General features: G+C 38.1%; 1 protein-coding gene across 1 annotated transcript in view; it reads left to right on the top strand.

Moving 5' to 3' along the window:
• Positions 1-13,981, top strand: part of unc80 (unc80, NALCN channel complex subunit) — a 1,843,891-nt gene that overhangs the window by 1,049,113 nt on the left and 780,797 nt on the right. The window contains exon 38 of the mRNA XM_090378420.1: positions 13,315-13,398. Within this exon, the coding sequence (XP_090234546.1) occupies positions 13,315-13,398 (84 nt within the window). The remainder of the gene's footprint in view (positions 1-13,314; positions 13,399-13,981) is intronic.

The raw sequence follows: 13,981 nt of genomic DNA, 5'->3' as shown, positions 1-13,981 counted from the left end.
CCCAACACCTGACACTAGCGCTGCACGCTTGGTAAACAGACGGTAAGTGTTATCGGTCTGGAGCCAAAATCGAGGAGGATACATTGATTAACAGGGTAGGCGTGGCAAACGATGAAATGATTGGTGTGGGCGTGACAGAGGACAAGCTACTGTGTAGTCATTGGTTGGCATTATAATGTGTATTTATGAGTAAAGGACGGTGCATAATAGTTTTGTAATGAACAGTAAACAGGTAATAGTAGTGATGAATCTTTTAAAGATGGAAGAAATTTGTAAGGAAAATAAAACGTTGGTTGATTTTTTGATGAAAACTAAATTAATAAAAGTTTCATTCTGTTCATTTTTATGTTCTTCATTATGTTTTTTTCTCATTATTAAAAGCAGATTTTTGGAGTTAATGAGTGTTTTTACTATACTGTTGATTTAGGTTTGGTTCTGAAAAATGGAAAAGGTTTCTTTATTTTTTGTTATATTTCGTAACCTGACTTTAACTGGTAGGTTAGGAAATAATATAAATGGTTTCCTTATATTTAGTGACCTAACCTTAAACGTTAGGTTAGGAAATAATATAAGAAAAGAAAGAAAGAAAGGTTCTATATACAGGGTGTTCCAGGAGGAAAGGTCAATATTCCAGGAGGTGAAAGGATAGGTCATTTTAAGCAAAAAGTTAATAGAAACATGTGCCCTATCCCGAATGGTTTCCGAGATAGAGCTACTTTAATGTACATTTGTTTTGAAATTGGCGCACAATATTTTCCTTCCCTCCCATCGCTATTTGATTTGACTGCACCATTTGATTGTCAGTTATCAGTTGACTGTTGTGACTGTAGAAGTGAATCAGTGAGGAGTGTCAGTTATAATTGTAGAAGTGTTTGCTAAAAATGCCGCACATTTTTACTAATGCTGAATATGCAGAGATGCTGTATGTTTACCACTTCTACAATGGTAGTGCCCCTGCTGTTGAAGAATACCATCGGCACTTTTCTACATGTCGAATTCCGGATCGTAGAGTGTTTTCCAAAGTTTTCAACTCATTGCGTGAAAGCGGTATGCTTCCCAGGGCTCATGTTTCATCTGAACAAGGATGTCAAGAAAATGTGCAGGAATGGTAACACATTCTGAACATGGTTCAGTGTAGTCCTACAATTAGCACGTGAAGACTTTCTGCACGTTTTGGTGTTTCACAAACATGTGTATGGCGAACATTACATGAAGAGAGCTTGTACCCATTTCACCCACAGCGTGTGCAAAATCTTCACATAGGGGACAGTGCCACGCATCTTGAATTTTGTCACTGGTTAAATGTCAATCTTGAAGTGCTTCCATCAATACCATTTACTGATGAAGCCATGTTCACCCGGAATGGAATCAACAACACACGTAACACTCATTGATGGTCGCACGAGAATCCACATGGTACAGTGGAAACAAATTTCCAAATTCGTTTCTCAATCAATGTGTGGTGCGGTATGATCGATAACCTGTTGATAGGTCCCGTTATTTTAGAACATTGAATGACAAACGCAATTACCTTCACTTTTTGCAAAATACATTTGGTGAACAACTAGAGGATGTTCCTTTGGCCAAACGGTGTACTATGTACTTTCAGCATGACGGGATCCCTTCCCATTCTACCAGATCTGTGAAGCAATATCTGGACTGAATTTTTCCTAATCGGTGGATTGGTTGTGGTGGTGCCATTAACTGGCCACCAAGATCTCCAGACCTAACCCATTAGATTTTTGTTTATGGGGTTGGATGAAGAGTGAAATGTACAGAAGAAGAAAGGTGGATACAAGAGATGATCTGCTAGCTCACATAATGGATGCTGTTGCCCATATAAAGGAGTGTGAAGATACACTTAGACAAGCAACATGCCATGTTTTCATAAGAGTAGAAAAGTGCATTGAAGTTGATGGTGGCATTTTTGAAAATTTGTTATAAACTGTTTCAAATTTGTCACTTGAAAAATAAATATTCAAATGCCTCTATCTCGTAAACCGTTCAGGATAAGGCACATGTTTATATGAACTTTTTTGCTTAAAATTACCTATCCTTTCACCTCCTGGAATATTGACCTTTCCTCCTGGGACACCCTGTATATATAGTGAACAGTGTTGAGGTGTTGATTGACATTATGATACTTGTGTATCTGCACGAGTGTCTTTAAAAATAAAAGTACAGTAATAAAAAAATAATATTTTATTAATAAACAATTTATGCGCTAGTCCACATGATTCTAAAGAAAAAAGGTTAGGTTACCCCCGCCATTTCGATAGGGGTTCAAGTGGAGGTAACCTGACCTTTTTTTCACCATTATGGAAAGCGTTCATTAGGGCAAGTTACCATTAGTGCTTCTGAGTGCTACTAAATGATGCTAACCCGATGTTATTGTGTGTTGTGTTCCCGCACCAATCAGCGCATCGTTTGCCCTGCCTACCTGTCAGTCAATATATCGTTCTCGACTTTGCTCCAGACCGATAACACCTACCGTCTGTTTACCGAGCGAGCGGCGCAAGAGTGCCATATCGGGAAACAAATTTTCCACGTAAGTTATCCAACGTTTCTTGTCATTCTCATGTTGGCTTTCTTTACCTTCACCAAAAATCTTAAGAATAATTGAGTCAATATCTGTATCAGTTGCATCTGCTCCATGCTGGATTCAGTTATGCAGAATGTGGGCAGGGCAGCTCATTACTATTAGTGATCGACCAAATAATGTTTGTAAATTTGAAAATACATTATTCCCATTTTATCTCCGCACTCCTCCAAACATGCCTTTACAATTATCTCCACCGAATGCAATACATTTCTTATCCAGGCCACTTTTACACAAGGTCTCATAAACATAGCCAGAAATAGCAGCTGTGGTCTCATCTGACTTGCTATTTAATTATATTTTGCTTAACCTTTGAGCCACCATTTTTACAGTCAAAATGGTGCCAAGAATAGGGAAAATTTTCAGAAATCCATTTTTAGTGGCGTCAGTGGAAACTCCAAAAAACTGTACATTCTGCAGGGACTTAACTTTTTCAACTGAATGAATTGCTAAGACAGAGCTAATTATGACTTCAATCTTTGTTTTTGCATAAGATAACCTCCTAGCAATATCTGAATCAGAGCATATCAACTTTAATAATTCTGCTGTACAAGACATCGATGTGATGATGTGCCACTGTATGAAAGGGAAGGGTTTCTTCAGCAACAGAAACTCTTGCATCATGCCTTTTAGGGGCATTTACTAAAAAGTCTGTTACCTTGCCTTGCTGCAAGATTTTTAAAATATAATGTTCTTCTTATGTTTCTCTGAATTCATGTGAATGTTCAAATCACCTGAACTCTTGTCAACCGAGTTGTTGCTTTCTGGACCACAACTGATGCATTCCACTTGAAAACCTGGATATTTCATCCTCAAGTCACCTATAAACTTGCACTTCCTTTTTGTCGTAATGGGTATTCCTGGATTTATGTAAATTAAAGAATTAATTTAATTTAAATAGTAGAAATAAAAAAATATTTGAAGAAGTGAATAATTCATCAACTGATAATTAAGAAATATCGCATACATAAACTATGCTTACTCATAAATAAATATGGCGAATTGTAGCTGGATGTATCAAATTATTGTTTATACGAACTGCTGAAAGAAGAATTGAAAATGTGAGATCTCTTAATTAAAAAAAACATGGAATTGCGATTTTAATTTAGAATAAATTCACTTAATTAGAATGAATTTCAGGTAAAATAAATAACGACTGAAAATAATTTATTTTGAATTATCTACTAGCCAAGAATGTAAAAGAGAATAAAAAAAAATGGAGTGAAAAAGTCAAACTGCAGGAACAAAATGTCAGTAACTCCGAACGCATGATAAATTTCTCAATCTGCATTGTTTATAGCCAGAAGTGGAGATTCTTGGGATTACTTCTGCAAAGCTGTTTGGTGTACACCTTCAAATTTACCAATGATAAGGATCAGGAGATTTTCAAATTTTAAGCCAAAATTCCAGATATTTTCAAAATTTTAGAAATTCCTCCCGGACAGTCCATGATACGTAAAAAATGAGGACGGATGGCAGCCCTACATTAGTTCATCCGACATCCATTTAGGCCTAAACCTTCAACAGTATTTTTTAATTGCTATGAAAAGCCTAGTAACTTCCATGGTTAATTCCTTGAATGCTTCCCATTTAGAATATGCTGTTGGTAACATCATCAGATGGTCCCACTGTATAGAATTTAAAAACTGTCTGAGACCACCGTAGTCACCTTTACGAAAGCAAAAATCCCTTCCTTTTAACCCTGATGGTAGTAATATCTTGAAGTAAATCACTGCATTCAGGCCCCAAGTGCCAAGCAGTAGTGTCCAATTGAATTTTCCTAAGCAATATCTATTGATCTTTCTGAGTGATATCGTTGTTTTCTTTCCAGTGCTTTTCTCATTCTTATTTCTCTGTTAGTGGTTCTGTACTTAAAATATCCTGAGGAAGAACCCAGAAAGGAGATCGCCTTTCTTTTCCTAGTATTTTAATTCATTTGTGCACTAATAAACTAACTTCTCCAGCTGCTTGGTCACTAGGTGGCACCGTTCCTGCCTCCCTGTGGTGGGGCCGGAAACCTGGGAGGAAAAGCTCTCACTCCCAGGGTTAAAAGGAGCAATAATGGACTGTGATCTATGTCCACCACTAGAGCGAACAGGCTCTCAATACTGAGACCAAAACTGCGCTAACATCCAAAAAGAAACTTACAGTCAATGAGATCAGCGAAACACTGATCAGTGTCCCAACTGATGCTGTCTCAACATTGCCTGAAACAGCAAAATCAGTAATTGTTGAAGACCAGAAAAAAGTGAGAGCATGCAGTAGCAAAATGGAAATTGATGTTCAACAAGAGTATGATGACTCAGTATTTAAATTGAATGCTAATGATACCATAGAAACAGGACTCCCAACCTTTTCCAGGAAAGAAAAATTAAAACTTGAAGCCTTCTCAGAAAAAAAGTCAGATCCATCTTCCTCAATCAAACCCAAACAATGAATAAATTCCTAAAATGGAACTGTAGAGGATTACACAGTAAATTTGGTGACCTGAGTGATTTACTTATTTAAACTAATGCAGTGGGGACATGCTTACAGGAAACCCTTCCATCAACACAAGTCTCTCTGAAATTAAAAAATTACTCCATATTTAGGCTAGACAGGGATTCTGAAGGTCCTGCTTGTGGATGGGTAGCTATTCTTGGCAAATCTACTATACATCAAGACATCTCCAAATACAAACCTCCTTAGAACTTCTAGCAGTTCGGATTGCAATTGGGATATCATTAACCCTTGAATCCATTTATATCTCATTGAATTATCCTTGCTCCAAGACTGAACAACTGCCACCTCCTGTCTGTTTACTTGGTGATTTCAGTGGTCATCATCCATTGTGGGGATCTTCCACCATGAATATGGGAGGCCAATTAATTGAAACATTCATGGATAACCATAATCTGACTCTGTTAAATTCTTGCCCTCTAACTCATGTTCAACTACCTACAGATACTACATCAGCCATAGACTTATCCATCTGTTCAGCATCTCTTTTTCCTAGCATGGAATGGTTAGTGCTGAATGATCCATTCCATAGTGACCACTTTCCTATCATCAGTTCAATTAAAACACTGGTCGCGTCATGTCCTATAGACCAGCAGTCGCCAACCTTTCAGACCTCACGGACCACTAAACTCAAAATTTTGAATCCCGCAGACCACTACCATGATATTTTCCATAAAAGTAACATTCTAAATATTAAATGGTACTTACACCTGTTTTTGCACTCCAAGTTATTTGCAAAAAAATTGGATATCATTAATGTTAATATAATTAATAATATAATGGCCTTATAATGATAAAAAAAGTATAATAAATAAACGCAGATATATTCATTGTGAAAAATGCAAAAAAACATTTTAAATTTCATTTTATTAAAAAAGAATTAACAGAAACAATTAATATTAACAATTATCAAATATCGAATGCACCTCGACATAGAGGTGTATAAAGGATTAATTATAGCAAAATAATCAGTGTGACATTTGTTGCTGCTTGTTTGAAATAAGCTGTTGGATTCTTGGCTCCAATTATGTTACTGCAACACAGAGAGCCATTTGTATTTCTAGCCGACAGTGGTACTTGTTTTTAATTGCTGTAACTGATGAAAATGTCTTTTCACACATATATGTAGTTGCGAATGGAATTAAAATTTTGATGGCCTTTTCACTCAGCACTTGGTACTCACTTTTTATGGAAAGCCAAGAATGAGATCTTGTTAGGGACGAGTGGAATTTACCTTTGAGACTGTCGTTGGATGATAGATCGATTAGGCTTTTTTTCTTTCATTTTTTCTTTCTTTCGCCAAAAATGGATCTATTATCCACGTATTTCTGTGTCTGGGGTTCTCTTCCTTTGGGGAATAATGACCAAAAGAGTCAGTGAGCGACTGTAAGTGCAATCGAACAAGAGTTATTACCTGACATCCTCCTGTTTCATATAATCATCAAAATTTGGGAACATTTGCAGATCTTCTTCAGCTAACAGCTTTTGGCACAGCAATATTTTCCTTTGAAATGCATCCATTTTGCCTCGCAGTGTGAATACGTCCGTAAGTTGTCCTTGCAAGGACGTGTTCAGCTGGTTTAACAGAAAAAAATATATATCTGAAGCTTGGCTAGCCAATCATTGTTGGACAAGAGATCATGGAACCTCAAATTATTTTGCTGCTGGAAGAATAACTTGACTTCTTGGCGCAGGTCGAACAATTGAGTTAGTACTTTGCCCCTTGACATCCATCTCACCTCAGAATGAAGAAGAAGAACATGAGTACGGTGAGAGCCATTTCTTCACAAATATTCCTCAAATATTCGAGAATTGAGCGCTTTTTCGCAAATTTCATTTACAATTTTAATTACATCAGAGAGTACTTTGTGCAGTTCTGGAGATAATCCTTTTGCCACAAATTGCTCACAATGTATATACAATGAGTAAACAAGATGTCTGGGTGTCCAATGTCTTTCACTTTTGCAACAACTCCTGAATGATGTCCAGTCATGCTTGCAGCACTGTCTGTGCATATTCCAACACATTTCTTCCATTCGATACTGTGTTTCAGGAAATAACCATTAAATGCATTGAAAATTTCAGAGCCGGTTGTTCTACCCGACAAGATTAGCGAACAGAGGAGTTCTTCCTTTAATTCTCCTTGGCAATCAAACCTCACAAAGAAGAACTGCCTTGTTAGTTATGTCTGTTGATTTGTCAAGTTAAATTGAATAAAACGTAGAATTTTTCACAAGTGCAATCACTTGATTTTCAATATCTTCGCCCTGTCTTCAATTCTGCACTTCACAGTGTTAGCAGACATAGGAATTCCTTTCAGTTTCTGGACAGCTTGTTTCCCCAAAACCTCTTCACAGACTTGTAAAAAGCAAGGCTTAATTAATTCTTCTCCAATTGTATACGGCTTTTTACATCTCTCGATTTTAAGTGCTATCAAACAAGAAGATTTTATTAAGGACTTATCTTGAACAATCATTGTTGCTAATGAACTTTTTTGCTTTTGCAAATTTTCACGCGTCCTCTGGAAGTATTCAACTGGCTTTTTAGCTAAATCTGGGTGTTTTGACTGCAAATGCCTGCTGAGTTTCGAAGGTTTCATGGCATCATTGGATAAACTCTCAGAACATATAATACAAAGCGGCCGTGGATCCAGTTCACTTCCAGGTTCTTGAATAAATCCAAACTTCAAGTAGTCCGCATCCTATTTTCTTGAAACTTTGAACTTTTTCTTCTCTCCACCTCCAGTTCTAATGTCCTTCCTGATGATGCCTTGCAGTGGCTGCGGAGGCTCTGATCCATTAACCAACTCATGACAACATGATGCATTACCAAAGAAGTGCAAAATGCTTGCTTGCTTTTTCTCACTCATTGCAGTTATTTTATTTGAATCTAAAACCAAACAAGAAATAAGATAGTTATCAAACTCAAACTCTTTGATGCCATTAAATATCACACTGTGATATTTAATGGCATCAAAATAAAAATAAAAATATCACTGGTCACTTACCTAAGAACTGCGAACTGTGCTGTGCCCAGGCTAGGCCATCAATAAGAAATAGAAATAGCCTTCTATATTTTTTTACAATAAAAGCATCACTAATACCGGATATTGCACTAGGCCTTTTATAAACATGCAACGTAATAATTTGAAAATTGCAAAAAAGTAGAATCAGAATATAATGAAACATTTTAATAAACAGGAAAATTGCAAATATATTCAAATTACTCTGCAGACCAACAAAATTCTCTCGCGGACCACCGGTGGTCCACAGACCACTGGTTGCCGATCACTGCTGTAGAGCATACATCTTGGAATTTTCAAAAAAGCAGACTGGTAAAACGAGTAAACCTGGATGTCAGATGAACTAATGAGACATGTGGCAGAGAAGAAAAATGCATGGGATACATATAAATTAACAGGTGACACAGAAGCCTATGATAGATATAAGCTGGTCTATAACCAAGTCACAAAGGAGGCTAGGCAGGCAAAGGAAGCAAAGAAAAACAGCAAAAAGTTCTTTACTTATGTAAACTCTAGAAGGAAGGGAATGAATCAGATTGGTCCACTTGATATCGATGGGTCAACTGTTGATGATCCTGCTCAGGTAGCTAATAAACTAAATGAGTATTTTGCATCTACATTCACACATTAGGAGTTATTCAGGGAGGGGAATGACAAAGGTGTATAAAACTCTGGCAGTGAGCTGGATGATTTTGTAATAACTGAGAGCAAAGTGGAGGAGAAATTGTTGAAGATAAACATAAGGGATGGGATCTATCCAGTTATATTAAAGGAGGCAGCAAAGGAAGTAAGCAAACTCTTAGCCATAATGAGAGCTTCCTTGGACTCAGCAGAGGTGCCCATGGAGCACCTCCGTAGCCAGGTGGGCAGGAGCAGCAGTGCATTCCCTGACCTTTCCCCATCCTCCGTATTTGGTGGTCACGGGTTCAAACTCTGGTCTAATCAAGAAGAATCACTTCTTGATTAGACCAGGGTTTGAACCCGTGACCACCAAATACGGAGGATGGGGAAAGGTCAGGGAATGACCACCTGAACTGGAGCAATATGAACTTAGTTACTAATGCTCCTAATAAAAAAAAAGAAAAAAAAAAAAGGTACCCATGGACTAGAGATGTTCAAATGTGACCCCAATTCACAAAGGAGGAGCAAAGGGAGACAAAAGTAATTACAGACCTGTTAGTTTAACTTCTGTTTCAAGGAAATTAATGGAGGCACTGGTTAAAGAAGCACTGCAGGATCATCTAGACAAGACTGCAGTAATAGTTATGACACAGCATGGGTTTGTTTAAGGAAGGTCTTGTTTGACTAATTTGATTGGATACTATGATGTGATCACAAAGTAACTGGATGCAAAAAATAATTTTGATATCATATACTTGGATTGCAGGAAACACATTTTGATACTGTTGCACATGAAAGACTGCTGTACAAATTAGAGTAGTATGGCATTAAGGGTAAGTTGCTAGAATGGATAAAGAGATGGTTGAGTGAAAGAAGACAGAGAGTGGTAATCAATGGACACTGGTCTTCGTAGATGAATGTTATTAGTGGAGACCTCCAAGGTTTAGTGTTGGGTCCATTGTTGTTTTCTGTATTTATTAATGATATTGATGATGGTATATCAAACTTAATGTCTAAGCTGACGATATGAAGGTTGGCAGGGTTGACATGACACTAATGACGGTATGCTACTCTACTTCAACAGGATCTAGAAAAGTTGAGCAGATGGTTTGGGAGGTGGCAACTGAAGTTTAACATTGAGAAATGTAAAATGCTGTATATGACATATGTAAAATTCTGTATATGACATATGTAAAATTCTGTATATGACATATGTAAAATTCTGCATACACTGACAGTGGTAGAGAATGAAAAGGCTGTCGTCTAAGCATTGGCGTTATTGGCATATGCAACAGGCAGCTGTTTTACTCTTGCCTATAACTAAAGGCTTGATCATAAGTGTCCCTGTCATGTTGCATGTTAAAAGAACTATAATTCTGTCTTTGATCTTCTTTCCTGCAGATGCAGAGGAATTTTAAGAATCATGCAATGGCCTGTAGTCAACCCTGTTTCATCTGTATTAAAAATGTCTTCAGGATTATAGAGTCCAGTCACAATATTATGACCACTCCCTAATGCAGATATCACACATGACTAGCAAATCATACAGTGCATGTGTCAAGGCATATAAGGCTTGATGTTCAGTATCCATGAATGCAGTAACAGCTTCTGTCATGAGCAAAGCATGCGACCTATCAGACCTGGAAAAGGCATGATAATCGGCTATCGGGTCACGAGTGCCAGCATTTCCAAAACAGCAGACTTTTTGAAATGCTCACATGCTGCAGTGGTGAAAGTGTATCAAGACTGGATGAATGGGACAGTTTTGATGACCCGGCGTGCCAATTGTGGAGCCCCATACGCCATTGATCCCAGAGGTGAACATAGGCTGAAACAGTTGGTCAGGACTGTTAGGTGCACTATTGTTGCTCAACTGGCCATCCAAATGAACTGTGGGGCCGCCAGAAAGGTCCCCAACACGACAGTGCAGTGAAACCTGTTACACATTGGGCTCCGGAGCAGACACTTGGTGACAGCACCCATGCTGACGGCCATTCATCGCAAACAACACCATCAGTTTGCACAGCAGTACTGATGTTTGACCCTGACCGAGCGGGAATGGGTGGCCTTCTCCGATGAGTCACGGTCTCTGCTCCACCAAGTAGATGGACAGTGGCGTATTAGGTGTGAAACCTCTGAAAACAGACACCCAGACACGATTATTGGAAAGAGGCAGGCTGGTGGGGGTAGCGTTATGGTCTGGGGAATGTATTCATGGCATGGCTTGGGTCTGCTGATACATCTGGAGGGCACCGTGAATGCAAATGGTTACCTATCGATTGTCGCTGATCAGCTACACCCATACACGTTGACCGTGTTCCCTTGGGGGTGATGGTGTCTATCAGCAAGACAATGCACCATGCCATGTCACCAGAATTGTCCGTGAGTGATTTGAGGATCTACGTGTATCTATGACAATGCAGTCTGCATGGTCACAGATACTCGTAGCAACCTTCTGCAGACTTATCGAGTCCCTCCCACAGTGGCTGGCTGCAGTGCATGCTGCAAAAGGCAAATATTCTGGATACTAGGTAGGTGGTCATAATAATGTGACTGGACCCTGTAAGGGCTCAGCATAGTTTACCAAGAGGTTTTCAACCAGTTGTCAGCTGCAGAACCATCAGAACTTTGTTTTTCTCTGTGAAGTTTTTTGTAAGCAATATCATGCCTCTTCTTCCATCTTGTCAGCCATCCATCCATTGCCTTAAACTCTTCGTGTAGTTTTTCAGCAAAACCATCTTAGCTTTTCAAAGAAGAAGAATGCTATGATTTATTGGTGCATTAAATGAGCTGGCCTGTTTGAACAAAATGAACAGAGCTTCATCTACTGTTTGGTATTTCCCTTCATGCTATCCAGAATATTTGCCTTTTGCAGCATGCACTGCAGCCAGCCGCTGTGGGAGGGACTGGGACTCGATAAGTCTGCAGAAGGTTGCTACGAGTATCTGTGACCATGCAGACTGCATTGTTTGCAAATGAAGTTTAACATTGACAAATGTAAAGTACTACACATGGGAAACAGGAACCCCAGAGCAACGTATCAACTCTGTGGTACTACACTGACAGTGGTAGAGAATGAAAGGGACTTGGGGGTGGTTGTGCAGGCAGATATGAAGTTCTCTGAGCAGTGCAGATGGGCTGCAAGAGTAGCTCATGGAGTATTGTCAATGATATACAGGAATTTTTCCAGCAGGGATAAGGAGGTGATTATTCCATTGTATAAGGCGATGGTCAGGCCACACCTAGAGTACTGTATACAGGTCTGGAGGCCTCATTTCAAGAAGGATGTAGAGCTGCTGGAATGAGTACAGAGAAGGGCAACAAGATTAGTGAATGGAACAAAGGGGTGCTCTTACGAAGAAAGGCTTAAGTTTTGCAAATTACACTGTCTGGAGACTAGGCACCAGCGAGGTGATCTGATAGAGGTGTATAAAGCCTTGAATGGTTTAAGCATGCTCAATGCTGATGGGATTCTTCCTCTAGCTCAGAAAAATCACCTGAGAGGGCATAAATTCAAATTGAGGAAAGACAGATGTAGGATAGACGTGCGGAAATTTGCCTTTAGCCAGCGGGTGGTTGGTTGGTGGAACAGACTTCCATCCCTTGTGGTGGAGGTTGATAGCCTAAATAAGTTTAAGGCTCAGCTGGACAGGTATTTTGAACGAACAGAGGGGTGAAGTGGAAGTGAGTTTTTTTTTTTTTTTTTTTGGCTGATGCTGCATAAGCTTGCTTTCTTGCATCAAATGCCTCTACTAATGCTAATGCTAATGCTTTCTGGTTTCAAAAAGAAAACACTTGGTTTTCTTTTTTCCTCAAGGCATTACTTTTCTTCTAAACAACTTTGCACTCTCTGCAAATTTAAAATCTGTCCTGTCATGGAATATCATTTCCACATCTGGGTTTAGGACTCTCAAAACATTTCTCAGGCTTTTAGAATCCATTAAAAAGTGGACAGTCTTATTAAATAATAACTTATCTATTGCATTGTCACTCCACTCTCTGCCTTTTAGATGTTCTGTTTCTGCTGCATGCCTCTTGTATAGATACCCCCAAGGGAACTGTTCTTCTGCATTGGCAAATTTTATTTTACCTTTCTCTCTCTCTCTCTCTTCAAAACTATTCTGAACACATGCTACACTCAGTCGGTATCCACTATCCTTGAAACTCAAAGAACCAACGTTTCCATTTTCTTGTTTGTCTCTTCTATTTCTGCTTTCTGAACATGTGTTTCATGAAAATGCAATCTACAGAAATTGAAGTCTAATGTCAACAAGTATCTTCATTCTTCCCAATCTTCAAGTTATGCATGGTACTAAATATTATAGGTTCTAATACCTTTCATGTTTGTGATTTTCTTTAAAAAAAAAAAAAAAAAAAAAAAAATCCTACCTGTTAGTATTATATTTTGAAATTATGTATGAAAATTGTTTTATCTGTTTTAAAAATGAATTAAAGTTTGTTAAATTATACTTAAATGTAAAATTATTATACTTAAATATCCGTACTCACATATCAGTAAGTTCTTGTTTTTTTAAACATGTTATCAATATTGAGCTGTATTTTAAAATTGTAGGTGGGATATGTCATGTTTTATGTTCGTAGTCCTGTAGAGAATGGGCAAGATTTCATTGGAAATGCTCTTTCATTGCTTTGGCAGGCAAGTTTATGAGTCAGTTACTCATTCTGCATTTTGATAATGAAATATTATATATGCTTATTTAAATGAATTAAAAATATGATAAATGCAGATATTTTGTTAGAGTTTTTTTAATACACACTAACACTACATTTTAAGTGCCATGTGTTGATATGTGTTAAAGAAAAGAAATACATGGCTAAATTTATAACAAACTTTTTATGAATTTGAGGTTACTATATATGGTGAAACTCTTTGGGAATCTATTGCACAGATTCCTGAAGAAGATCACTGTGTGCAGAACTCAATATTATTCTTACAAATCAAGAAATAAACTATTCAAACACTTCTTTATACATCATGAAAAATAACTTTAATAAATGAGCATCATGTTAAAAATCCTTTATCAGATCCTTGTTCACATGCAGAATGAATCAGAACAAGGATTAAATATTTGTCTCTCCTGAACTGCTAATGTTATGTTGTAAGAGTTATCTCCAATCCAATGTCCAGCACTCCCACAGCCCCTCACCCCCCCTTCACCTGCCATGCTCCGTCACTCTCTCAGTCCTCACTCAGTTTACTGTTAAAAAGCCCATTGCAT

Source organism: Mastigoproctus giganteus, chromosome 7, assembly GCF_048544385.1.
Source record: "Mastigoproctus giganteus isolate SK-2022 chromosome 7, ASM4854438v1, whole genome shotgun sequence".
Lineage (NCBI taxonomy): Eukaryota > Metazoa > Arthropoda > Arachnida > Uropygi > Thelyphonidae > Mastigoproctus > Mastigoproctus giganteus.
This window is presented reverse-complemented; position numbering and strand designations above follow the sequence as displayed.